The 24,974-nt window shown below is 45.4% G+C and overlaps 1 protein-coding gene across 1 annotated transcript in view; it reads right to left on the bottom strand.

The window, feature by feature from the left end:
* Positions 1-24,974, bottom strand: part of myo7aa (myosin VIIAa) — a 486,672-nt gene that overhangs the window by 91,521 nt on the left and 370,177 nt on the right. The window contains exons 12-18 of the mRNA XM_041198962.1: positions 24,275-24,417; positions 21,686-21,896; positions 20,558-20,693; positions 17,874-17,980; positions 8,039-8,176; positions 5,831-5,989; positions 2,681-2,773 (exon numbers count right to left, since the gene is read on the bottom strand). Of these exons, the coding sequence (XP_041054896.1) occupies positions 2,681-2,773; positions 5,831-5,989; positions 8,039-8,176; positions 17,874-17,980; positions 20,558-20,693; positions 21,686-21,896; positions 24,275-24,417 (987 nt within the window). The remainder of the gene's footprint in view (positions 1-2,680; positions 2,774-5,830; positions 5,990-8,038; positions 8,177-17,873; positions 17,981-20,557; positions 20,694-21,685; positions 21,897-24,274; positions 24,418-24,974) is intronic.

Genomic DNA, 24,974 nt, shown 5'->3' with positions numbered 1-24,974 from the left:
AGTACTTCATTGGCAGTGGTGTGCTTTGGGATATCTGGTGATTGTGAAGGCACTATATAAAGGCAAGTATTTTTCCTTCAAACCAACATTTGCCTTTGGTTCCAATGCAGAGATCAAAATAGGATTTAAGAAAAAAAATGATATGGTCACCACCCATTTGGTATTAGCTGAATTCAGTGCAGGACCTTAGTGTAGAATTGTAACCTTTTCCAGCATTCAGAGCACAAGGGCTAAGGAATTAAAACAAGTGTTCGTGCCACCCCATTCTGGAGGTGAATGGGAATGAAGAGAATACAGCAGCCCTACTCCCATAGAACTTCACACTGACCAAGGTTTCTAAATCAACCTGTGGTCCAGCAAAAGACTGAGCCAACTGTCTTGTTTTGTGTTTCAATGATGCACACGGGCCGTCAACATTGTAGCTGAGCTAAATTTATTGATAACACGTTTTCCTAACATAAACACATATCTCTGCAGTAACTGAATTCTAGCGAGACAGGCTCCAACATGTGCCATCTGACCTTCAACCCCCAGGTCAGGTGGCCCCCTATCTCGTACAGAGTACTGTACAGTATCTAATACTGGAGTCCACTACCACAATCAACTATTATCATGACACCTACAACTAGACATCACACCTGAAGTCTGACAGGCAGAAAAAGATGCAAAACATGTTTGTGTTCTTGGTTAATAAAAGATGATACGAAAAGGGCTTCACTGGCGAAGGGGAGAACATTCACTCTTTCAACAAATATGGGGAGGTGGTGGTGTAGTGATATTGTCACTTACTCATAATCCAGGGACCCAGGGTAATGCTTGGGGGACCTGGTTTCAAATCCCACTGCGGCAAATGGTGAAATTTGAATTCAATAAAAATCTGGAATTAAAAGTCTAATGATGACCATGAAACCATTGCCGATTGTAATAAAAACCCATCTGGTTCACTAATGTCCTTTAGGGAAGAAGGAGTGGTTGACCCTTAAACGCCCTGTGAACAATTAGGCCTAACCAGTGATGCCCACATCTCATGAACGAATAATTTAAATAATATATATTTTGTGCTTTTTTTCTTCCTTTGTGCTCTTGGGACTGCTGATTTTAGCATAGAACTTTTAGCATCCAAGATTCAGCATCTCCAGCTCAGGTTAGCACAGACTAGATGTAGGGGAAATAACATCTATCCAGTACTACATTTTAACACCAGTCTCATGCAGACAAGTCTTAACGCACCAGGGAAGCAGTGCTTTTCCCCCATCTATGTAATGCTGTCACTTTACAGACCTACGTCCCCTTGGATTTAATTTTCTCAATCTTGTTCTAAGGAAGACAAGTATAGGAATGGAAATCAAGCAATGGATTAGCTCTAGTTGGAGACAAAATGTACTGCAGGAACTCACCAAGGCTCCTTCGACAGCACCTTCCAAACCCATGACCACTACCATCTAGAAGGACAAGGGCAACAGATAGATGGGAACATCGCTACCTGGAAGTTCACCTCCAAGTCACTCACCATCCTGACTTGGAAATATATCGCTGTTCCTTCACTGTCGCTGGGTCAAAATCCTGGAACTCCCTCCCTAACAAGCACTGTGGGTGTACCTGCACCACATGGGCTGCAGCGGTTCAAGAAGGCAGCTCACCACCACCTTCTCAAGGGCAATTAGGGATGGGCAATAAATGCTGGCCCAGTCAGCGAAGCCCACATCCCGTGAACGAATAAAAAAAATAGTAATTGGAAGAAGTGTAGTGAGGTGTTATGCACTAGCAAAGTATCACTGTAACTTAAAGGAAGAATCTACAAGACAATTGAAAGACTGGCTTTGCTATTTAGTGCAGAAACTCAGGTAACATGAAGGAAAAAGGAACAACGGCTGGATACTAATGAGTTGAGGATGCTCACATGGATGTGTGGAGTAACGAGAAAAGACAAAATCGGGAACCAGCACATCAGGGGTCAGTGAAGATTGTGTGACATCAAGGAAAGGTGCTGAGAGCGAGCGAGCGAGCGTGAGAGAACGAGTTGGGAAAAGTGATGAACCAGCACTGTGGTGACCCCAGGTAAAATGGGAGAAGCTAGAAGCAGCAGCATACAGCAGCCAAGTGGCACCCAGGTGGCTTCCAGGTGCTATACTTTAGGAAAGAATTTCACTGATGTTCCGATTTACATTTATCACTTAATCAGCAGCACAACTGACTAACCTAGTCATTTTCACATTTCTGTTTTGTGGGAGCTTGCTGTGCATGGATTGGCTGCTGTGTTTCTTACATTGCAACAGTGACTACACTTCAAATGGTAGCTTATTGGCTGTAAAGCACTTTGAGGCCTCAGGTGTTCATCAAAGATGTTACATAGAAACCAAGTCCATCCTTTCTTATTTACTCCTTGCCAGCCAGGTTAACTTGCCAATGAAAGTGGCCCACCACAGAACAGAGGCAGGTCGCACTTGGCCTCTCATAACCCTACCAGCTAATGGCCACAATAGGAAGGTTGGTCCTAGCTGGACCAGACAGGGGACTTGTGATATTAAGGGTCCTTTCAGCTGGTGCAGAGAGTTTCACCCCAACTATGTGGGCTGCAGTGGAAGCCAAGAGTTCTATCTTGATCAGCCAGCATTCTCTCTCTTAGCACTCCCCCGCTGCTCCCCACATCTCTCAGCCATCACCAGAAATGCTCACACACCTTTAGGAAGATCTTAGTCTTTCCAATCTGCCAGTCTCCATCTTGTCCTAGAACCGCTTCTGCTATTCGCTGGCAGGTACCTCGCAGATCTCCCTGGGAACAAAGGGGGACATATTAAATCGACAGAAACCTTACTCATTAATAATAAAAATAATATAGCTCAACTCCAGAACACACTTGATCGGGCACCATCGGGTTCCATCAAACGAGTAGCACTCCCACCTCCAGGTGGTTGGCCCCACTCCAGAGGCCTGATCACCTAATCTAGGCTGAGGCTTCAGTGCAGTGAATGTGGCATCAGAGGCACCAACTCATGAAAATGTTGATATTTTTGTTAGGCAATGGAATCAGGGGATAGGAGCAAAAGGTCAGTAAATGGAGATGAGATACAAATCACCCAGGAGCCGATTAAGCGAGATCATAAAATCACAAGGCCAGAGGAACATAAGAAATAGGAGCAGCAGTAGGCCAGTCAGCCCTTTTGAGCTGCTCCACCATTCAATAAGATCATGGCTGATCAGATTGTGGCCTTAACTCCACTTTGTCAGTCCCCCAAACCCTCGACTCCCTTGTTGGTCAAAAATCTGAATATATTCAAGGCAGAGTTAGACCATGACCCAGAGCCTCCACTGCTCTATGGGGAAGAGAATTCCAAAGACTAAAAGACCCTCAGAAAAAAATTCCTCCTCATCTTGGTCTTAAATGGGAGACCCCTTTTCTTTAAACTGCGGCCCTAGTTCTAGATTCTCCCATAAGGGGAAACAACCTTTCAGCATCCACCCTATCAAAACCCCTCAGAGTCTTCTGGTTCAATAGGATCACCTCTCATTCCTCTAAACTGCAATGGGTATAGGCCCAAACCTGCTCTTTTCCTCGTAAGGCAACCCCTTCAAACCAGGAATCACCCTAGTGAACCTAGCAGCTGAACAACTGAGAGGCTGAATGGCCTACACCATTTCCTAATGTTCCATTCCCAGCCACAGATGAAGGTAGGTGTAAAAAATCCTGTGCCATTTATGGTCCCTTCTCCCTGTGTCCTGGCCAACATGCGTTCCTCAATTGTCATCACCAAGCAGATTAAAATGTGTTACTTTTTAAAAATCTCATCTGCTGTTCGTGGATGTCGATGTGAGGAAAGACCTTAAAACTTCAGCTCGTCCTGTTACATCAACGCATGGAGCAAACAATAAAATCTGTGCGACAATGGCATCACAAGGATCAGACGGATTGAGCAGCTCCTTCACACAGCCTACACTGAAGCAATAAAGGGCACTCCAGATGCAGTAACAGGCTGCATAACTGCAGAGGCACATGAAGGGCAGGACACATCTCTAAGGTACAGCTGAAGAATGGTTACTGCCATTTCTCTACCAGAGAAGACACACACACACAGAAGAAGTTCTGCTCTTCCCTCCGACTGGATTTCCATTTGTCTCTCCTGTTCACATTCACTGCTTTCTAGTTCCCTTCTCGTACTTGGCCTTGCATGATAAAACCGGTTATCATTTCATCTCTCCTACCCTCCCCTGTTGTTCTTTCTACCCCCTCCCCCTTTTCACTTACTCAATGTACAGCCTGTACTCTGTTTCTAACTTTTCCCAGTTCCGATGATAGATCATGAACTTGAAATGCTTTTTCTCTCTCCACAGGTGCTGCTTGACCTACAGTGTTTTTCCAACATTTCCTGTTTCTATTTCAGCTTCTGAAGGTACTGTAATAGGCCTCAGCTGCGAGACAGATCTCTCAGAAAGTTAAAGTTGACTTGTCAAAGGGCGGACAAACGTGGGAATCAGCAGACTGGAATAGTGAAACTTCATAGGGATTCTAACCAGACTGGTTATGAATAACTAATTGACATATTATTCACCAGCTCCTCCCAAACCAGCAATTTCCACCAACCAGCAAAGCATGGGAACACCACCACTTCCACATCTCGAATTGGCCACAAATCAGCCTTTCCTTCACTGTCGCTGAAATTCTGGAACTCCCTTCCTAACAGGAGTGTCTCTGTCACTGGCAAGGCCAGTATTTGTTGCCCAACCCCAATTACCCTAGAGCTGAATGGTTGGCTCAGCCATTTCAGAGAGCCACTAAGAGCAAACCACATTGCTGTGGGTCTGGCCAGACTAGGTAAGGACAGCAGATTTCCTTCCCTAAAGGCCATTAGTGAACAAGGTGAGCTTTTACAACAATCACTGATAGTTTCACGTTCACCATTACTGAAACTAACTTCAGACTAATCGATAGAGATTAACCATTAGGATTAGTCAGGCACTCCATTATGCTGGATCATGTGACTGCCAGGATTCTAGAAGGTGAACTACATGGACTTTGGCCTTTTCTCATCCAGAAATATTTTGTTTTATTCATTCATGGGTTGTGGGTGTCGCTGACAAGGCCAACATTGATTACCCATCCCTAACTGCCCTCGAACTGAGCTGCTTGCTAGGCCATTTCAGAGGGAGATTGAGGGTCAACCACACGGCTGCAGGTCTGGAGTCACATGTAGGCCAGACTGGATAAGGATGGCAGATTTCCTTCTCTAAAGGATTTAGTGAACCAGATGGGTTTTTTACAATAATCAGTGATAGTTGCCATTCTTCTCTCAGAGGGTTGTCAAACTGTGGAATTCTTTACCACAGAGGGCTGTAGAGGCTGGATCATTAAGTATATTCAAGGCTGAGATAGACAGATTTTTAATCACTAAAGGAATCAAGGGTTAAGAGGAAAAGGCAGGAAAGTGGGGTTGAGGATTATCAGGTCAGCCATGGTCTCATTGAATGGCGGAGCAGACTCGATGGGCCGAATGGCCTACTTCTGCTCCCACGTCAAATGGTCACCATTATTGAGGCTAGCTTTATATTCTGGATTTATTAACTGAATTCAAATTCCAGCAGCTACCGTGGTGGGATCTGAACCCATGCCCTCAGAGCATGAACCTGGGTCATCCAGCGACATAACCACCACACCACACGGCCTGCAGCAGTTCAAGAAGGTGGCTCACCACCCACCTTCTCATGGTCAATTAGGGTTGGGCAATAAATGCTGGCCTTGCCAGCGACCCCAAGAGTCTGAATGCAAAAGGAGGAAGGTCAAATCTCCAGTGAAAAAGATTCTGCTAAAGAAGAAGAAGGGAGGTTTGGGATTTACCTGTTTGTAAGCTGGTTTGACTCCAGGCATCAGCACCCGATATCGGTCTACAAACTCCACAAAGGTGTAGCGAATGGGATAACCAGCTCGCCTGATCCGAATGGTCTCCATCATTCCAGAGTATCTCAGCTGCCGGACGCACAGCTCCCGGTCAAATAGCTGTCGGATGGCAGAGAGGTACCACCATTAGGACCATTTGAAAATACAATTCAGCCTCGACGGCTCAGTGGTTTAAGTGTGTAATGCAGTGTGGAACAGAGACAGGTGGTTCAGGAAGACTCCCAGTGTCAGCCCTTCGGTGCCATTAGCTGATCACGGCGGCAGTGCTATTCAGAGAAAAAACCCGCAAACCTAAACTCCACTTCCTACTGAATGTTGACCTGTGACCCCTGGTGAAAAGGTTGTATTGGCAAATTTCAGGTGGGGGGGGGGGGGGCGGTGGTGCAGGCCATATTGCGAAGGCTTTCATGGTCAAATGGCCTAACACATCAAAGTCACTTGGATGATAATTATCAGTTACCATGGAAATATGCAGCACGAGTTGTCACCTTCAGGGTGATATATATGCTGATGATTTATGTGTCACTGCCCAAAGCACTGATTTTAACACCGTGGAGAAAACGCTTTCTGAGGCCTTGGAGGGACTAACATCTTACTATGAAGGAAACCACCTTCACGCAAACCCATCAAAAACACAAGTTTGTGCATCCCACCTCGGAAACTGTGAAGCCAAACGCCAGCTTAAAGTAACCTGGTGTGGAGCAACACTGACGCATTGCGAGCACCCTATCTACTTAGGAGTCACCATTGACAGATGCCTCACCTTCAAGAATCACATCGAAAAGACAAAGGCAAAATTGAGCGCACGAAACAACATCCTGAATAAACTCATTAACACAAAATGGGGAGCAAGCTCGAAAACGTTGCAAACCAGTGCACTTTGCTATTCCACTGCCTGGGAAAGATCTACTCATGCTAAGAAGATGGATGCTATTTTGAATGCAAGCTGCAGACTTATCACAGGTTGGTTAAAACCAACAAACACCAACAGCCTATATATCCTGGCAGGTATCGCTCCCCCTGATATAAGAAGAACGGTAGCCAGCAAGAAAGAGCGACTCCGTCAAACATCAGATGAGAGGCACCCTCTACATGATCATACACCTACACCCAGCTGCCTAAAGTCAAGAAAAAGCTTCATGAACAGTGTTGTTCCATTACAATCCACCTCATCTGAAGCCCGCATTGCCTTGTGGAAAGACCAGCTCGCCAGTGTTGAACAACCCCCATCAATGGAAATTCTACCGGTTGAAAGCCTTCCCCCAGGAGTCAATTGCAACTGGGCAACCTGGAAGTGCCTTAACAAACTTAGGACTGGTGTAGGTTGTTCAAAGGTGTCACTAAGCAAATGGGGATATACAACCTGCCCGACAACTTGTGAATGTGGAACTGAGCCACAGACTATGCAACATCTCCTGCAATGCCTATCGCTAGAGGAACCCTGCACTGTTGAATTCAACAACGAGGCGCAAAAATGTGTCCAGTTCTGGCTGGGCCATGTATAGACTGTCCATGGACACGATAAGACCACCTTCAGGGAAGAAAGATTGTGCATTTATATAGCAGCTTTCCTGACCTGAGAACACAGGGAGCGCTTTCATAGGAACATAGGAGCTAGAATAGGCCATTCGGGCCCTTGAGTCTGCTCTGCCATTTAACTAGATTATGGCTGATCTACCCTCAATGCCCTATTCCCGCACTATCCCCCTATCCCTTAATGTCATTGGTGCCTAGAAATCTATCCACCTCCGCTTTCCACACAAGCAAAGTGCGAGTTTTTCTTACTTGCTTTTACTACTGCAGAAACATCCTCAACAGAGAGACACACTGGGAAGCTTGCTTTGAGAGCATAATGCGTTCTGAGTTTGCAATGACACTACACATGTAAATCTCCCAATGCCTGTTTTCCTTTTAAAAAAAAAGACTCCCTGCTCTGTGAACTGTACCAACCTCCAAGATTTCAAAGCTTTTCCCTCCCCTCACAAACTCTCGTGTTGCAAACAAGTGCCTCCCTTCCCCATTTAGTGACTGAGCGGTGATTTGCCCAAACCGGCCAACTTATATTCTTCCCATCATTTCCTGACCCCAAAATTTCACGCAGATTAAATGAGAACCCGTCGCGCCCCCAGGAATTTTGCCGATTCCTACCATAGACTTCTTGTACTCATTGGGCTTGATGCAGCGAACGAAGAAGGGCTGACAGACACTGAGCGTTCTCATCAGCAATTCCAGCGAGCGTTTAAACTGGCTGCTGAGGGTTGGTGAGCGTTTCCTCGTCTCTGCTCCCTGGGAATAAGGGAGACAATGGAAAAAAAAAAAAAATCAAAAAAACAACACAGGAAGCAATGAAACGACGAGAGACACTTTCCTTTGGTACATTTCTGCAGTGACTGTTCCCATTAACTCCTGCACCACCGCTCAGTATTAAAAAGAGGGAAGGAGGGGACCATTTTATTCTCTCCCCATCCACCCCCCCTCACAAAGACCCTTGAAAGAAAAATAATCCCCTCATTTGGCAGAAAATGGTCATTATGCAACATCTTGCATTTGTAGATCACCTTTAAAGCTATAAAACATCCCAAGGTGCTTCATAAGGGTGTTATCAAAAAAAAATTATGGCACCCAGCCCCATATGGAGTTATTAGGGCAGGTGATCAAAAGCTTGGTCAAACAGGTAGGTTTTAGGGAGCATCTCAAAGCCAGGGGGGTGGGGGGGGCAGGGGACAGGGGGAAAGAGACACAGGCAGGGGATTGCAGAATCTGGTGCCAAGGTAGCTGCAGGCAGGTCCTCAAAGGCGGTGCCATGAAAATCACGGATTTGCAAGAGGTGGGAATTTGAGAAGACAAAATCCGAGGGAGACAGGGGAGGGGCTGGAGAAGGTTTTAAAGCTTGGGAGGAGTGAGGGAATTTAAAAACAAGGACAACTTTAAATCTAAACCTTTTCCTGATGCAGCGTTCTGATTGCGTTCATAAACAGGACTCATTTTACTCCGAAAGTTGTCCTTCAATTTCCTCCTAAACGTTCATCCCTCCTATGAATCGTTCACTAACGTGCAGGGTTATAATAATGGCCGTAAACTCCAGGTCGGCACCCAAACGTCCCGGCCCCACTCAAACAGTCTCTAGGCAACTGGTTTCTGACGTTGAATGGCACTTTGAGCTCACCATCCATTCCTCACTGTTCGGTGGCAGGGATCCAGTGTGCCCTGGGCCCTGCCCCCAGAGCCTTCAGACTGGGCAATCTCCTCTCCGCAATCACCATTCCTAGCCTCTGACTTGCTCTTGTAGCCACAGTATTTATATGGCTAAGTCCAATTCAGTTTCTGCTCAATGGTAATCCCCGGGGTGTTGATCATGGGGGAATTCAGTGATGGTAATGCCATTGAACATCAAGGGGCAATGGTTAGATCCTTTGTTGGAGATGGTCATTGCCTGACACTTGTGTGGCACGAATATAACTTGCCGCTTGTCAGCTCAAGCTTGGATATTGTCCAGGTCTTGCTGCATTTGGACATGGACTACTGACCAAGCCCTATATGACATAACTGCTAGACTGGGTCTGTGGCAAGTGGTGAGGGAACCAACGAGAGGGAAAAACATACGTGACCTCGTCCTCACTAACCTGCCTGCCGCAGATGCATCTGTCCATGACAGCATCAGTAGGAGTGACAACCGCACACAGGCGTTGTGGAGACAAAGTCCTGCCTTCACACTGAGGATACCCTCCATCATGTTGTGTGGCACTAACACTGTGCTAAATGGGATAGATTTCGAACAGATCTAGCAACTCAGGCTGGGCATCCATGAGGCGCTGGGGGCCATCAGCAGCAGCAGAATTGTACTTGAATACAATCTGTAACCTCATGGCCAAGCATATTCCCCATTCCACTGTTACCATCAAGCCAGGGGATCAACCCTGGTTCAATGAAGAGTGTAGGAGGGCATGTCAGGAGCAGCACCAGGCATAGCTAAAAATGAGGTGTCAACCTGGTGAAGCTGTGCCAAACAGAATAAGCAACAAATGATAGACAGAGCTAAGTGATCCCACAATCAATAGATCAATTCTAAGCTCTGCAGTCCTGCCACATCCAGTCATGATTGGTGGACAATTAAACAACTCACTGGAGGAGGGAGCTCCACAATTATCCCCATCCTTTGTGAGGATGAGGTCAAGTATGTTTTTCCCTCTTGTTGGTTACCTCAAAACCTGCCGCAGACCCAATCCAGCAGCTATGTCATTTAGGACTCGGCCAGCTCAGTCAGTAGTGGAAAACAAAAACAGAATTACCTGGAAAAACTCAGCAGGTCTGGCAGCATCGGCGGAGAAGAAAAGAGTTGACGTTTCGAGTCCTCATGACCCTTCGACAGAACTTGAGTTCGAGTCCAAGAAAGAGTTGAAATATAAGCTTATATTTCAACTCTTTCTTGGACTCGAACTCAAGTTCTGTCGAAGGGTCATGAGGACTCGAAACGTCAACTCTTTTCTTCTCCGCCGATGCTGCCAGACCTGCTGAGTTTTCCAGGTAATTCTGTTTTTGTTTTGGATTTCCAGCATCCGCAGTTTTTTTGTTTTTATCAGTCAGTAGTGGTGCTACCGAGCCACTCTCAGTGATGGACATTGAAGTCCCCCATCCAAAGAACATTCTGTGCCTTTGCCATCCTCAGTGCTTCCTCCAAGTGGTGTTCAATATGAAGGAGCACTGATTCATCAGCTGAGGGAGGACGGTCCATGGTAATCAGCAGGAGGTTTCCTTGCCCATGTTTGACCTGATCCCATGGGACTTCATGGGGTCCAGAGTTAAAGTTGAAGACTCCCAGGGCAACTCCTTCCCGACTGTATACCACTGTCACAACCTCTGCTGGGTCTGTCCTACTGGTGGGACAGGACATACCCAAGGATGGTGATGGTGGAGTCTGGGACATTGTCTGTAAGGTATGATTCCATGAGGATGACTATGTCAGGCTGTTGCTTGACTAGACAATGAGACAACTCTCCCAATTTTGGCTCTAGCCTCCAGATGTTAGAAAGGAGGACTTTGCAGGGTCAATAGGGCTGAGATTGCCTTTGTTGTTTCCAGTGCCTAGGTCGATGCTGGTAAGTCCGTCTGCTTTCATTCCTTTTTTGTGACTTTGTAGCCGTTTGATACAACTGAGTGGCTTGCTGGGCCATTTCAGAGAGGGTTTAAGAGTCAAGCACATTACTGTGGGTCTGGAGTCACATGTAGGCTAGACCAGGCAAGGATGGCAGATTTCCTTCCCTAAAGGACATTAGCGAACCAGATAAGTTTTTATAACGAAAACAAAACTAGCTGGAAAAGCTCAGCAGGTCTGACAGCATCTGTGGAGAGGAAGAGCAAGTCAACGTTTCGAGTCCGTATGGGTCTTCATCACAGCCGTTCTGATGAAGAGTCATACGGACTCAAAGCGTTAACTCCTCTCCAAAGATGCTGTCAGACCTGCTGAGCTTTTCCAGCTATTTTTGCTTTTGTTTCAGATTTCCAGCATCCGCAGTATTTGCCTTTATCTTAAGTTTTTACAAGAATTGATGATAGTTGCCATGGTCACCATTACTGAGGCTAGCTTTACAATTCTAGATTCATTAATTGAATTTAAATCCCACCAGCTGCCATATGGGATTTGAACTCACGTCTCCAGGACATTAGCCTTGGACACTGGATTATTAGTCTAGCAACACTGCCACCGTCTCCTCATAATCCTGCATTGCGATAATCTCCAGGAGTTAATGTCCTGGACACTGCTGCAAGATAACCAGATCATAGAGGAATTAAAAAGTCTTTACTCCCTTTACTCTTTGAATTATAAAAATATTGGAGAGGGTTGTGGGGGTGGGTGTAAGGGCTGATTGGAAAGCAGGATGTCCTGTGATCTTAATTTCAGTAGGAGGCATCCCTAGCAACACACTGGGAATACACTATTGGAATATTGGGAGCACTGCCCATGATTGTCCAGCTGCTAATTTTAATGGATGAAAAATTATGAACAACACACATTCAAAAGTCCCCAACGTGTGCCCCTCATATGTGAAGCTCTATATTTGGCAGCATGAATGACAAACATTGTTTTCCACCCCCCGCCCGCCCAGAGGACCTGTGCTTATTTTTCCAATGGTGAGGCACAGTAAAACAGATTACATGCTGCACAACTGAATCAACAAATCCTGCTCCAAATAACTAAACTCTGGCACATCTGTTACGAGGAAATACGACCTGTATCGGTTTCTGATTTTAACAACAAACTGAAGAAGACCCTAACGAAATTTTCCTGTCTGATACCTAGGGGTAGAATTTTGGGGGAAGGAAGGGGAACAGGGGCAGAGATGGGCAGGCCCAGGATTGCTCGCCACTGGCCATCATGCCAGTTCCCCGCCGCCCAGTTTCCAGTCAGAAGGCCGGGCCCCCTTGCAATGGCCAAAACACAGCTAGTGAAAGGAGGCAGCCTCCTTATGGCACAGCTGGAGGGGTGGGGTGGGGGGGTGGGGGGGTGCTTGTAGGGGCAAGCACGGTAGATTGCTTTTAAACATACATCGACCCCACCCCAATCAACCGAAATGAAAACCTGTGGGGAGGGGGGCTTCCCCTTCACAAAGGTGGTCTTGGCAGCTATGGCCTATTTTCGCTTACATGAACTTTAAAAGCACTGCGAGAAAGCCTCACCCCCCCTTGCTTTCTCTTACCAGCAAATGCAGCTCTTTCACTGCCGGAGGGCTTCTTATCGACCCCCTCGTAATTACGAGGCGATTGATGAACAACCGGTCCATAGAAATGCTGCACGCTAACCAGGTCCTTGGAGGCAGGCAGCATTCCTGGTCAGGTAGCAGAGTTCTTCGGATGGAGGAAAGACAGGGGAGAGCTCCCTAACCCTTCAGATCTGGAGCAGAAAGCTGCTTCCACGAGCAATAGCGATCATCAATTTCTGCGCCGTCTTTCAGCTCGCCCTCCGGGGTCAGTAAGCCGCTCTTCACCTGTCACGGGTTGGAAGCTTTTCCCTGTCTACTTACCTGATGCATCATACCCGAATTGTTGCTTCTTAATTATTTACCTTAGAATCACTTATGAGTTCTCAGCCGCCTATTTTGAGTAACCTGTAACTCCCAAACCTGAAAACGTAGGTATGGGGAAAACACGGGAGAAGTACCAATTAGATAGCCCTTTCAAAGGGATAGCAGAGAGCATGGGCCAAATGACCTCCTTTCATGCTCTCGGATTGTATACGCAGTGTCTACACGTCCAAAGGGAACTTGACAAAGTCCCAACTGGATGACTTTTAGTTTAGCTCAGATAGGTGAGGATTCAGGAGAACCCTTGAAAGCAGGTAAGAAATAGTCTGAAGGAAACTTGTAGCAGGAGTAATGTAGCAGTGTGGGGGTGCCGAGTATCCACTGGGACCACAAACAAGTCTAGTTTGGATCTGAATTTCTGTGCAAATTGGCCAAATTTATAGTTGATACCAAACTAAGCAGGGCAGTGTGTTCAGGAACTCAAATGCAGTTGGAAGAATGTGCACAAAGCAATGCCACATTAAATTTGATGCATATACATGCTCCTAGGAGGGCAAAATGATCGCCATGAATGATAGTGAAATGGCCAAATGTGAAGTGGGAATAGACCAAAGGGTCTTTGTAAACTCAATGCACAAGCATTAGAGCAGCAATCAACAAAGACAACCCGCCTCCACCACCCTCCCAGGCAGTGCATTCCAGACCATCACCACCTTCTGGGTGAAAAAGGCTTTCCTCACATCCTCCCTCAACCTCCTGCCCCTCACCTTGAACTTATGCCCCCTCATGACTGACGCTTCAATTAAGGGGAACAGCTGCTCTCTATCCACCCTGTCCATGCCCCTCATAATCTTGTACACCTCGATCAGGTCGCCCCTCAGTCTTCTCTGCTCCAATGAAAACAACCCAAGTCTATCCAACCTCTCTTCATAACTTAAATGTTTCATTCCAGGCAACATCCTGGTGAATCTCCTCTGCACCCCCTCCAGTGCAATCACATCCTTCCTATAATGTGACAAGACAGGGAGAAACTGTTTTCCACTGGCAGGAGGGTTGATAATAAGGGGATACAGATTTAAGATAATTGGCAGAAGAGTCAAGGGGGAGAAAAAAAAAGGTGGAAAAGGGTTTTCTTTAAACCCAGTGAGTTATGATGATCTGGAACATACTGCCCGAAGGGATGCAGGAAGCAGTTCCAAGACAATTTTCCAAATGGAAATCGTATATATAGTTGAAAGCTGGAAATTTGTAAGACTATGAGGAAGGGCATTTGGAGTGGGACCTAAGTCCATAGCCCTTTGAAAGAGATGTTGCAGGCACTGTCGCTGGGTCAAAATCCTGGAACTCCCTTCCTAACAGCACTGTGGGTGTACTTACACCACATGGACTGCAGCGGTTCAAGAAGGCAGCTCACCCACCACCTTCTCAAGGGCAATTAGGGATGGGCAATAAATGTCAGCCTAACCACATCCTGTGAACAAATTTATAAAAAGCCTCCTTTCTGTGCCGTACCATTCTATGAGCACTGATACAGGACTGCCATTGGAGTGAAGCAGGAATAAAGCACAGTCCCAAAACAAACAGTTGAACGCACTCCAGCTTGGTCAGTTTGGCTCAGCCTCCTTAAGAGCTATAGATGGTTCAGCTTCAAGCCTTGGACAAAAGCAAAACACTGCAGATGCTGGAAACCTTAAATAAAAACTGAAATGCTGCAAATAGTTGATGCACACGTTTCACCATGAGGCTTTTTGACTTTTAATCTCTACTGCCTTCCAACCTATCACAGACCTCCCCTTCCAATCTTTGCCCCACCACCTTTTCACTGGCTTTAGCCCCGTTACTTCTCTAACTTTTATCAGTTCTGATGAAAAAGTCATCGACCTGGAACGTTATCTCTGTTTCTTTCTCCACCGATTCTCCCAGAGCTGCTGAATATTTACAGTATTTTCTTTTTATTTCACCCTCTGTGCCTAGCTTAGACCTGGACTGACAGAGAGAGTGATAACTGGCTGCAGTTTTCAGGAGACCCTTCAAACCAACATTGCAAACAATTATAGCTGTGTTTAACATCAACAAGGAAGGCAAGAAATCCAACTGTCACAGCCACCTTGGAAATTTGTTTTAAAAAAAAGTCTTTCATAGGATATGAGCATCACTGGCTAGGCCAGCATTTGTTCACCATCCCCTGTTGCCTTTAGGACGATGGTGGTGAGCTGCCTTCTTGAGCCACTGCAGTCCATGTGGTGTAGATACACCCACAGTGCTGTTAGGAAGGGAATTCCAGGATTTTAACCCAGTGACAGTGAAGGAACGGCGATATATTTCCAAGTCAGGATGGTGAGTGACTTGGAGGGGAAATTGCAGTGCTCCCATGTATCTGCTCCCCTTGTCCTCCTAGGTGGTAGAGGTTGTGGGTTTGAAAGATGCTGTCGGAGGAGTCTTGGCGAGTTGCAGCAGGGCGTCTTTTAGAAGGTACATACTGCTGCCATTGTGTTAGTCGTGGAGGGACTGAATGTTTAAGGTGGTGGATAGGGTGCCAATCAAATGCGCTGCTTTGTCCTGGACAATGTCAACTGTGAGTGCTGTTGAAGCCACACTCATCCAGCCAAGTATTCCATCACACTCCTGACTTGTGCCTTGTAGACGGTACACAGACTGTGGGGAGTCAGGAAGTGAGTTACTTGCTGCAGAATTCCCAGTCTCTGATCTGGTCTTGTAGACACTGCATTAAGGTGGCTGTTCGAGTTCACTTTCAGTCAATGATAACCCCAAGGATGTTGATGGTGGGGGATTCAGTGATGGCAATGCTGTAGAATATCAAGGGGAGATAGTTAGATTGTCTCTTGCTGGAGATGATCATTGCCTGGCTTCTGTGTGGTGCTAATGTTAGTTGCCAGCTATAAGCCCAAGCCTGAATATTGTCCAGGTCTTGCTGCATATGGACAGGGACTGCTTCAGTATCCAAGAAGTCACAAATGGTGCTGAACATTGTGGAATCATCAGCGAACATCCCATTTTCTGAGGCTGAAATTTAGCCATGGTCAGAATGAGTGACAGAGGCTGCTCGATGGGCTGTGTGGTGTACTCCCACTACTATTTGTCACGTTCTTCTGGAGGGCCCAGAGTGAGAAAAATATGTTTGGGCCAGTTTTTTCCCTCCATCCAGGTCCCCTTCAACAGCACCTTTTGGGCCTCAAAGCAATCGATATTCTTCCAGACGATTTCCATCTCTTCCTCCTCTTCTTACCTTAACAAATAAATCCCAGGGTTCTTAATGCTGTCTCCAGTGTCAGTGGCAGGAGAAACCCCACCCGAGGACCTGGAACCTCTTCTAGCACATCATAAGCAATGTTGAAATATTCAACTGAGCTGACCATCCTCTTCCATAGATAGCAATGGAGGCTGGGTCACTGCATATATGCAAGGCTGAGTTAGATAGATTTTTAATTGACAAGGGAGCCAAGGGCTATGTGGGGCAGGCAGGAAAGTGGCATCAAGGCCACAATCAGATCAGCCATGATCCTATTGAATAGCGGAGTACAGTCAAGGGGCCGAATGGCCTACTCCTGCTCCTATTTCTTACGAGCTTATTGCATAATGGATAGAACCATGGGGTACAGTGGTTATGTTGCAGGGCCAACATGGGGTTAATGTTGCTGGGCTAGCAATTCAGAAATCGAAGTTCAAATAAGACATAGGAGCAGAAATTAGGCCATTCGGCCCATCGAGTCTGCTCCGCCATTCAATCATGGCTGATAAGTTTCTCAACCCCATTCTCCCGCCTTCTCCCCGTAACCTTTGATCCCCTTACCAATCAAGAACCTATCTATCTCAGTCTTAAATACACTCAATGACCTGGCCTCCACAGCCTTCTGTGGCAATGAATTCCATAGATTCACCGCTCTGTGGCTAAAGAAGTTTCTCCTCATCTCTGTTCTAAAAGGTCTTCTCTTTACTCTGAGGCTGTGCCCTCGGGTCCTAGTCTTTCCTACTAATGGAAACATCTTCCCCACGTCCACTCTATCCAGGCCTTTCAGTATTCTGTAAGTTTCAATCAGATCCTCCCCTCATCCTTCTAAACTCCATCGAGTATAGACCCAGAGTCATCCAAACGTTCCTCATATGTTAAGCCTTTCATTCCTGGGATCGTTCTCGTGAACCTCCTCTGGACCCTTTCCAAGACCAGAACATCCTTCCTGAGATATGGGGCCCAAAATTGCTCACAATATTCTAAATGTGGTCTGACCAGAGCCTTATAAAGCCTCAGCAGCACATCTCTGCTTTTATATTCTAGTCCTCTCGAAATAAATGCCAACTTTGCATTTGCCTTCCTAACTACCAACTCAACCTGCAAGTTAACCTTAAGAGAATCCTGGACTAGGACCCCCAAGTCCCTTTACACTCCAGATTTCTGAATTCTCTCCCCATTTAGAAAATAGTCTATGCTTCTATTCTTCCTACCAAAGTGCATGACCTCACACTTCCCCACGTTGTATTTCATCTGCCACCTCTTTGCCCATTCTCTTAACCTGTCCAAATCCTTCTGCAGCCTCCCCAATACTACCTGTCCCTCCACCTATCTTTGTACCATCTGCATGGCAGATCCCACATGGCATTTGGGGAATTTAACTAAAGTTGAATGAAATGAAAATCACCGTAGTAGGCTGCTCTCTCAGGGGGAGAGATGACTGGTAGTGAGTTTAACCTGAGGGTCACCACACCTCAGGCGAGGGGTGAAGTTGAGAAGGCAGGGCCTTCAAGGATGACCTCAATCCAGGTCCCCTGAATGAATAAGAGAGGAAAAAAAATCATTGAACTATCAGGTGCTTGCATCCCTTCTCTTAAGATTGTTAGAAAAGCAACAGGTTGAATGGAGTTGAGAATATTGGGAAACCAGCTCTAACTATCACAGATCAATGCACTAAAAAAAAAAGCACCTCCCTTATCAAAAATATGCTAGTTACCATGGCTACATCAGCCTGAAAGATCTGTTTGATGAACTTATTCTTGGAGGAGTGGACCAGTTGAATGATGTCTCCGTGAAGTGTGTCCCGATTTTTTTCCAAAAAACCTGACAAAAAAATAAACAAACACACAGCTCATGAGGATTTGGAGAGCAATGGCAACTTACAGGACTATTCTGACCATTATGGTAAATTGAATTTAATGTGGCTGGTTACAAAGCTGCCTCTGGTTTTTGTATGTCCCTTTGAATATTAATTGGTTATTTATGGGGGACTCTACATCAGATTACAGTGCTTGGTCTGGTGCATCAGAACTAGAAATCCTTTAACTAGGTGGATGGTGGCATCATGGTAATCTCACTGGACTTTTAATCCAGGGGCCCAGGCTCTTGCTTGGGGGGGTTGGCGGTGTGAGTTCAAATCCCACTACAGCGGCTGATGGAATTTAAATTCGATTGATAAATCTGGAATATAAAGCTAGTTTCAATTATTTCCGTAAAAACCCATCTGGTTCACTAATACCCTTTAGGGAAGGAAATCTGACACCTTTATCTGGTCTGTTCTACATGTGCTGTGGGTCTGGTTGCCCTTTTAACTGTTCTCTGAAATAGCCTAGCAAAACACTCAGTGCAAGGGCAATCAGGGCTGGGCAAAAAGTGCCAGTAACAACCACATCTCACGAAACAAAGGAAAAAAAGGCCTCTTTATATAAAAAAAAAATTGAAGACAAAATCACCATGGCTGAAATATGAGCTCACTGAGGCTCATGTTCAACTGCTTTTCCTCATCAGTCATGGTACAATTACAGGTACCTTATGGGTGTCATTTCCTGAACCAGGAAAAGTGCCAAACATTTCAAAATCCTAGACCTAACAGCAAATGAGGTCTTGCGGTACAGCGGTAGCACCCCTACTCCTGGGACAGAAATTCCAGGTTCAACTCTCACTAGGCCTTGATGGCCATGGTTCATTACCTGGCCGCGTTATGAACCGTGGCTAAACAGGTTGATTATCAGCCTGTAAATCCTTCCAATACACCTGATGAGTGGGAATGTTTCCTGGTCAGCCATACTGCAGAAGCCAACTACAAACCACTGCAATACTTGAAGGCTCAACCAAACTAACTCCTGGGATGGAAGGACTTTCCTACGAGGGAAGATTAAATAGACTGGGACTTTATTCTCTTGAATTTAGAAGAATGTAAGGTGATCTCATTCAAACATACAAAATTCTTACAGGGCTGGACAGGGTAGATGCAAAAAGTATTTCCCCTGACTGGGGGTCTAGAACCAGGCCTTTTTATTTCTGTTGGACTGTGGACTAAAATTACAATGGCTGCAGTTTGTCTACTGAAACAGTGTGAGGGATATATACAATGTTGCACTCCTGGATCAGAGTGTACCATGAAAGACAGGATGTGCCGAGGAGGAGTCTAGTCTAATGGGGAACTGCCTGGCAGCAATGTTTTAATTGACTCCTGACCAGGTGACCAGAGTTTGTGTGAGAGCAGTGCAGCAGAATAGCTCATAGCCTGAAAGGAAAAAGACCTAAAACCTCTCCTGTGTGTCAGATTCCAGTAATTCTACAATAATAGCTGGCTGGCTTTTTCTCCTCATATTTCTATATTCTGCTCTCGCTCTCTGAAAATCCCTGCCAAGAGGCAAAGGGGAAAATCATCATTAGAGACATTGAAATCCAAGTGCTCAACCAGTGAACTAAAGACTGAAAGTTCTGGAAGACCACCTCATGTCATCAACAAAGAACTGAAAGGAATTTGGAAGACATTGATCAAAATCAACCCATCGAATCCTGTACTCCGGAATTGGTGCTATTGAACTCTTTTATCAAACCTTAAAATCCATGTGTTTGTGTGTCTCATATGTGTTTGTATAGAGATTTAAGGGGTAGAGTTTAGCAGTTCATATTTCTTTCTTTTGCTACTGATTAAAGACAATTTGTTCAAGAAATAGTTATTTACTTATCAAGTTTACAAACCTGATGCTTGTATTTGGTTAGCCTAAATTAAACAATTAGGTGGGTTAATCAAACTTTTTCCCATTTGTTGTGGCTCCGAGAGCAGTGGGGCTTGATATTGCAGAGTGCTATCCCCAGTGAGTCGTGACACCGGGGACAGTCTCAGAATAAAGGGCAGGCAATTTCGGACTGAGATGAGGAGGAATTTCTTCACTCAGCGGGCAGTGAATCTTTGGAATTCCCTACCCCAGAGGGCTGTGGAGGCTCAGTCAGGAGACCTCGAGACTGAGGTCTATAGATTTCGAGATATTAGAAACATCAAGGGATACGGGGATAGTGCAGAAAAATGGTGAAGTAGATGATCAGCCACGATCTCATTGAATGATGGAGCAGACTGAAAGGGTTGAATGGCCTACTCCTGCTCCTATTTCTTATGTTCAAAGTGCCAGCACAGGTGTAATGGGCAAGGTGGCCTCCTTCTGCACTGTTTGATTCAAACAGTGGAATGTTAAAAGGACTTTGCTGCCTAAATAGCTTTCTTCTTCTAGTTACACATTGCAAAAGGAATTTCCCCCCAGCAAAAGTTAAACCTGAGAAGCCATTGAGAATGAGATGTGATGTACAACACTTATGAAGCTAACAGGTAAGAGATTAAACTGCGCCGACAATGGTTGCAATGTGTAGCCCATTATGTTTAACATGGCAACCTACCTTTAGTTTCATAGTAGACTATTCCAGCAAAGTGGCTGATGCCAAACTGGGTTTCATAGTTGTTCTTCGGAGGGATGTAGTAGGTGTTCAGCTTGTGCTGGGAATTCAATTTATTCAGCATTGTTGTGTCTGTGCCCTGTATGGAGATATTTTCAGAAAGAATTTGTTTCCAAAGAAATAGAATACCCCTTTAGAATGCCATATCACTCCATAAACACAGTTTCACACTTCCCCAGTTTTGGGTTTTGATTTCAAGTGACGTTGCAGCAAACACAATTTAATAGTCTGACTCTCTCAAAAAGGTATAATCTGCTTCCAAGGATGGAGCTTGTACAATGCAGGAAGGCCCAAGGTCTGGGCCATGTTTGGTGATCTTATTCAGGGTTTCTGTAGGAGTACAATAATTGGCTTCATGTAACTGGGCTGGGAGCACAGGGAATTATAGTCAGAGTTCTCACTCCTGATCAGTCTTCGCAGGAAAGGGATGCACACCTGCTGATTACGAGGTTGGAGTTAGCTGCAACTGCCTAGAATTATATAAATTACAGGCCCATTATGGCCATCATGCCAGTACTTATGTCACACATGAGCTTACTCGTACTCTATTTATCTAACTTCCTCGAAAATGCGTCTATGCTAAATCACCTCAGCTATTTCATATGTGGTAGCTACATTCCTATTCTCACCATTCTTTGGGTAAAGAAGCTTGTCTTTGTGTCTCCCATGTTCGAATATCTTGGCAATCCACATCTCCCAGGTTCCTATGAAGAATGGCCATATGGAGGAGGTAGCCAAGGACAACCTTAATCACAGCTTTCTTCCATAGACAGATATTAAAAGAGGTACAATCTACATGAAGAGTTTGAAGTCCACAGTCTTCGAGTTTTGGATCACTAGTTTTTGGGACTATACCTCAGTAAGACCTTGCTGATAGGGAGGCATTTAGAGGAGGGGGGGTGGCAGTGGCAGAATCCCCACGATGTTCTCTGAATTTATGAAGTGATCCACAGGGATCAAGAAGATGGGGTTGGAGAAATACTCAAAGCTGACACATCTTTGCCCTAACCTCAGTTTCTATCTACCCGCTTCCATTTGCTTGCAAACACAGTACCGCAGCTACTCTCATACCTTAGGGAATTTGCTCTCTTCATCGATGAGGGAAATGATGTTCATGGGTTTGAGCGCAATCATGTCAAGGGCATCCTGGTTGTCGGTGAACTCAATGTGCTGCCAGTTGATGTTCTCCAGATTGTATTCCTCTTGCTCCAGCTTGAAGACATGACGCACAAAAAACTGCTGCAGGTTTTCATTGGCGAAGTTTATACAGAGCTGCTCGAAGCTACAGTGAAGCAGGAGGAGGAGGGGAAGATTAAACCAGTTCACAAATGAATGCAACGTGTGTCTTATCCTCGCAATCACACTTCTGACACGGAAAGGTTGGCCAATTATTTTTCTTTTTTTAAGACACCCATTTTTGGGATGTGGGCATTGTTGGCAAGGCGAGTACTTATCTGCCCAGAGAAGATGGTGCCGAGACATTTGCTAGGTCACTTCAGAGGACAGTTATGATTTAGCCACAATGGTGTAGGGTTGGAGTCACATAAAAGCCCAGACCCAGCAAGGTCTTGCCTGAAAGACATTAATGAAGACAACCCAACAGCTTCCTGAAGACTTGAACTGGAATTCAAATTCTCAAATTGCTATTGATATTGGAAAGTGAAGGGTTACCAGAGCTCATAGTGCTAAAGTTGTTTTCCTCTCTGGATGTGTTACCCGTGTGTACAGGACAATTTTACATAAGGGACACTTCCTAATAAGCTGCTATATAAACAAATCTGCTGTAACTGGAAATTTTCAAAAGACTCCTGCGCACTGAAGGATCTCCCCTGCATGTTTGTAATAAAGACTTTCTTACTTCAGCTTACTGTAGACCCCTACTGGCTTTTGTCCCAAAACACTGTGATGGAACTTGAACTCTCATTTTCTGGATCACTAGTCCAGTCTACTAAATGCACTGCAGCAACTTGCCAAGCCTCCTTCGACAGCACCATCCAAATCCATGACCTCTACCGCTTAGAAGGACAAGGGCAGTAGATACATGTGAACACCACCACCTGCAAGTTCCCCTTTAAGCCACGCCCCATCCTGACTTGGAAATATATCGCCGTTCCTTCATCATCACTGGGAAAAAATCCTGGAACTCCCTCCATAACAGCACTGAGTGTGTATCTACACTAAGCAGACTGCAGTGGTTCAAGAAGGCAGCTCACCACCACCTTCACAAGGGCAATAAATTCTGGCCTAGCCAGCGATGGCCACATCCCATGAAAGAATTTTTAAAAATCACACTTACCTCCAAATCACAAGGTCGTGGATTGAAGAATATAACCTAGACTGGGAGTGCTGCACTGGTGAAGGTGCAAGAGGAGATGTTAAGCCAACTTGTTATCTGCCCTCACATATGGGTATAAACAATCCCGCAGCATTCTTTACACAGAAGAGCAAGAATGCTCTTCAAATGGCCAGGTCAATAATAATAGACTCAGGGTCAAGGCTAGAATGCACACTTTCACAACTTTAAGTGCATAATGTCAAAATTAAGAACTACCAGAGTCACTCTGCCCTGAAAGTATGCCGTGGTTCCAAAGAGGAATATTCACTGCCACGCCAGTGGTATTTACATCTTCCCTGCATTAATCAGCTCGCTACTTCACTGAGGCAACTGCAACTGAGTCACAAGAAGTTAGTATGCAGGTAAAGCAAGGCAGGGTAAGTATAGCAGGTATAGAAGGCTATCCTTTATTATGAGCGGAATTGAATATGAAAGTAAGGATGTTATGCTCCAGTTGTACACAGCATTGGTGAGACCACTTCTCAAATAGTGTGCACAGTCTTGGTCTCCTTATTTAAGGAAGGATGTAAATGCGTGGAAGCAGTTCAGAGGTTTACTGGATTGATACCTGTTGTGTTGTCTTATGAGGAGGAGGTTAGACTGACTGAGCTTGTTTCCACTGGAGTTTGGAAGTGTGAGAGGTGACTTGACTGGAATATGTAAGATGCTGAACGATATTGACAAGGTGGATGTGGAAGGGATATTTCCTCTTGTGGGTGAGTCCAGAGCTAGGGGGCACTGTTTTACAATTAGGGGTCACCCTTTTAGGACAGAGATAAGGAGAAATTGTTTCTCAGAGGGTTGTGTGACTTTGGAACTCTGCCTCCAAAGGTGGGGGAGGCGGGGTCATTGAATATTTTTAAGGTAGAGGTAGATAGATTCTTGTTAGGTAAGGGAATCGAAGGTTATCAGGTGTAGATGGGAATGTGGAATTCTGATCTTATTGAATGGCACAGCAGACTTGAAGGGCTGAATGGCCTGCTTCTGCTCCTATTTCATATGTTTGTATGCTTTCAACCCTGATAAGACAGCAAGGGTTTTGTTAGCTAAGTATATGAAGGCATTATGGAGCAACAATGGGAAAATGGAGTTGAGGTGCAGACCAGCCATAATCTAACTGAATTGTGGAACAGGTTCAAGGGGCAGAATGGCTTCCTTCAGTTCCTAATGTTGCAAGCAAACTAAACCTAATTACCCACTACAAACCAATATCCTACAGAGCAAACCATGAACATCTCGCACTCAATGCGCTAAAAGGGCAGCTCCTCAAAGTTAACGACGCACATAGGAAAGTGCAGGACCACATTAGATGCAGCCCGTCTTACCTATTAATGTGGAAGTTTTCGAACCCAAAAATATCCAGTAAGCCGATTGACCTGCGCCACACCTTGGGCTCACGAGATGGAGGTTTGTAAATAGCTGCGTTGATCTTCTCCACAATCCACACAAATAGCCTCCCGTAGATTCCCTTGATGGTGTGCGTAAAGTGGAAGGAGAGGGAACAAAACACAGGGTCTACATCAGATTAGGGTGAGATATGGCCAGGTCTCTGCACCCAGAATAAATCGGACTCCCCCCCCACCCCACCTCCCCCCCACCCCCTGCTTTCATCCCAACATCTCCCCAATCTCTTCTGCTGATTCCAAGGATCTCTACAAAAATTGCAACACAAGAGGCTCAGAGACAACCACCAGGAGGAAAGTTAATCCCACGACTTCTCTGGTCCAGAAGTTTACTGGGTATCTGCCCTCGACTATGGTTACAATTTGATTTTCAAGTCTGGCTTCCCAAAATGCAGCTAATTGCTCGATTATAGGACCTTCTTGAGGGTGATCATGAGCAAGTGAGTTCATGTTGGTGATGGCAGTAATCGAAAAATATTATTCGCAATGCTCATCAGATGCCAAAAGCAGGTCACTTGCACAGGGCCATTATAGTACCAAATAGGAGACAAATGGGTGTTCAATTCTGAAGAGGTTTCCCTGATTATCCGCTGTAGTCTTGCCAGAAAATCCAGAGAAACGT

The sequence above is a fragment of the Carcharodon carcharias genome, chromosome 11 (assembly GCF_017639515.1).
Source record: "Carcharodon carcharias isolate sCarCar2 chromosome 11, sCarCar2.pri, whole genome shotgun sequence".
NCBI classification, from domain to species: domain Eukaryota; kingdom Metazoa; phylum Chordata; class Chondrichthyes; order Lamniformes; family Lamnidae; genus Carcharodon; species Carcharodon carcharias.
Note: the sequence above shows the minus strand (reverse complement) of the source record. Positions and strands in the feature narration are given on the sequence as shown.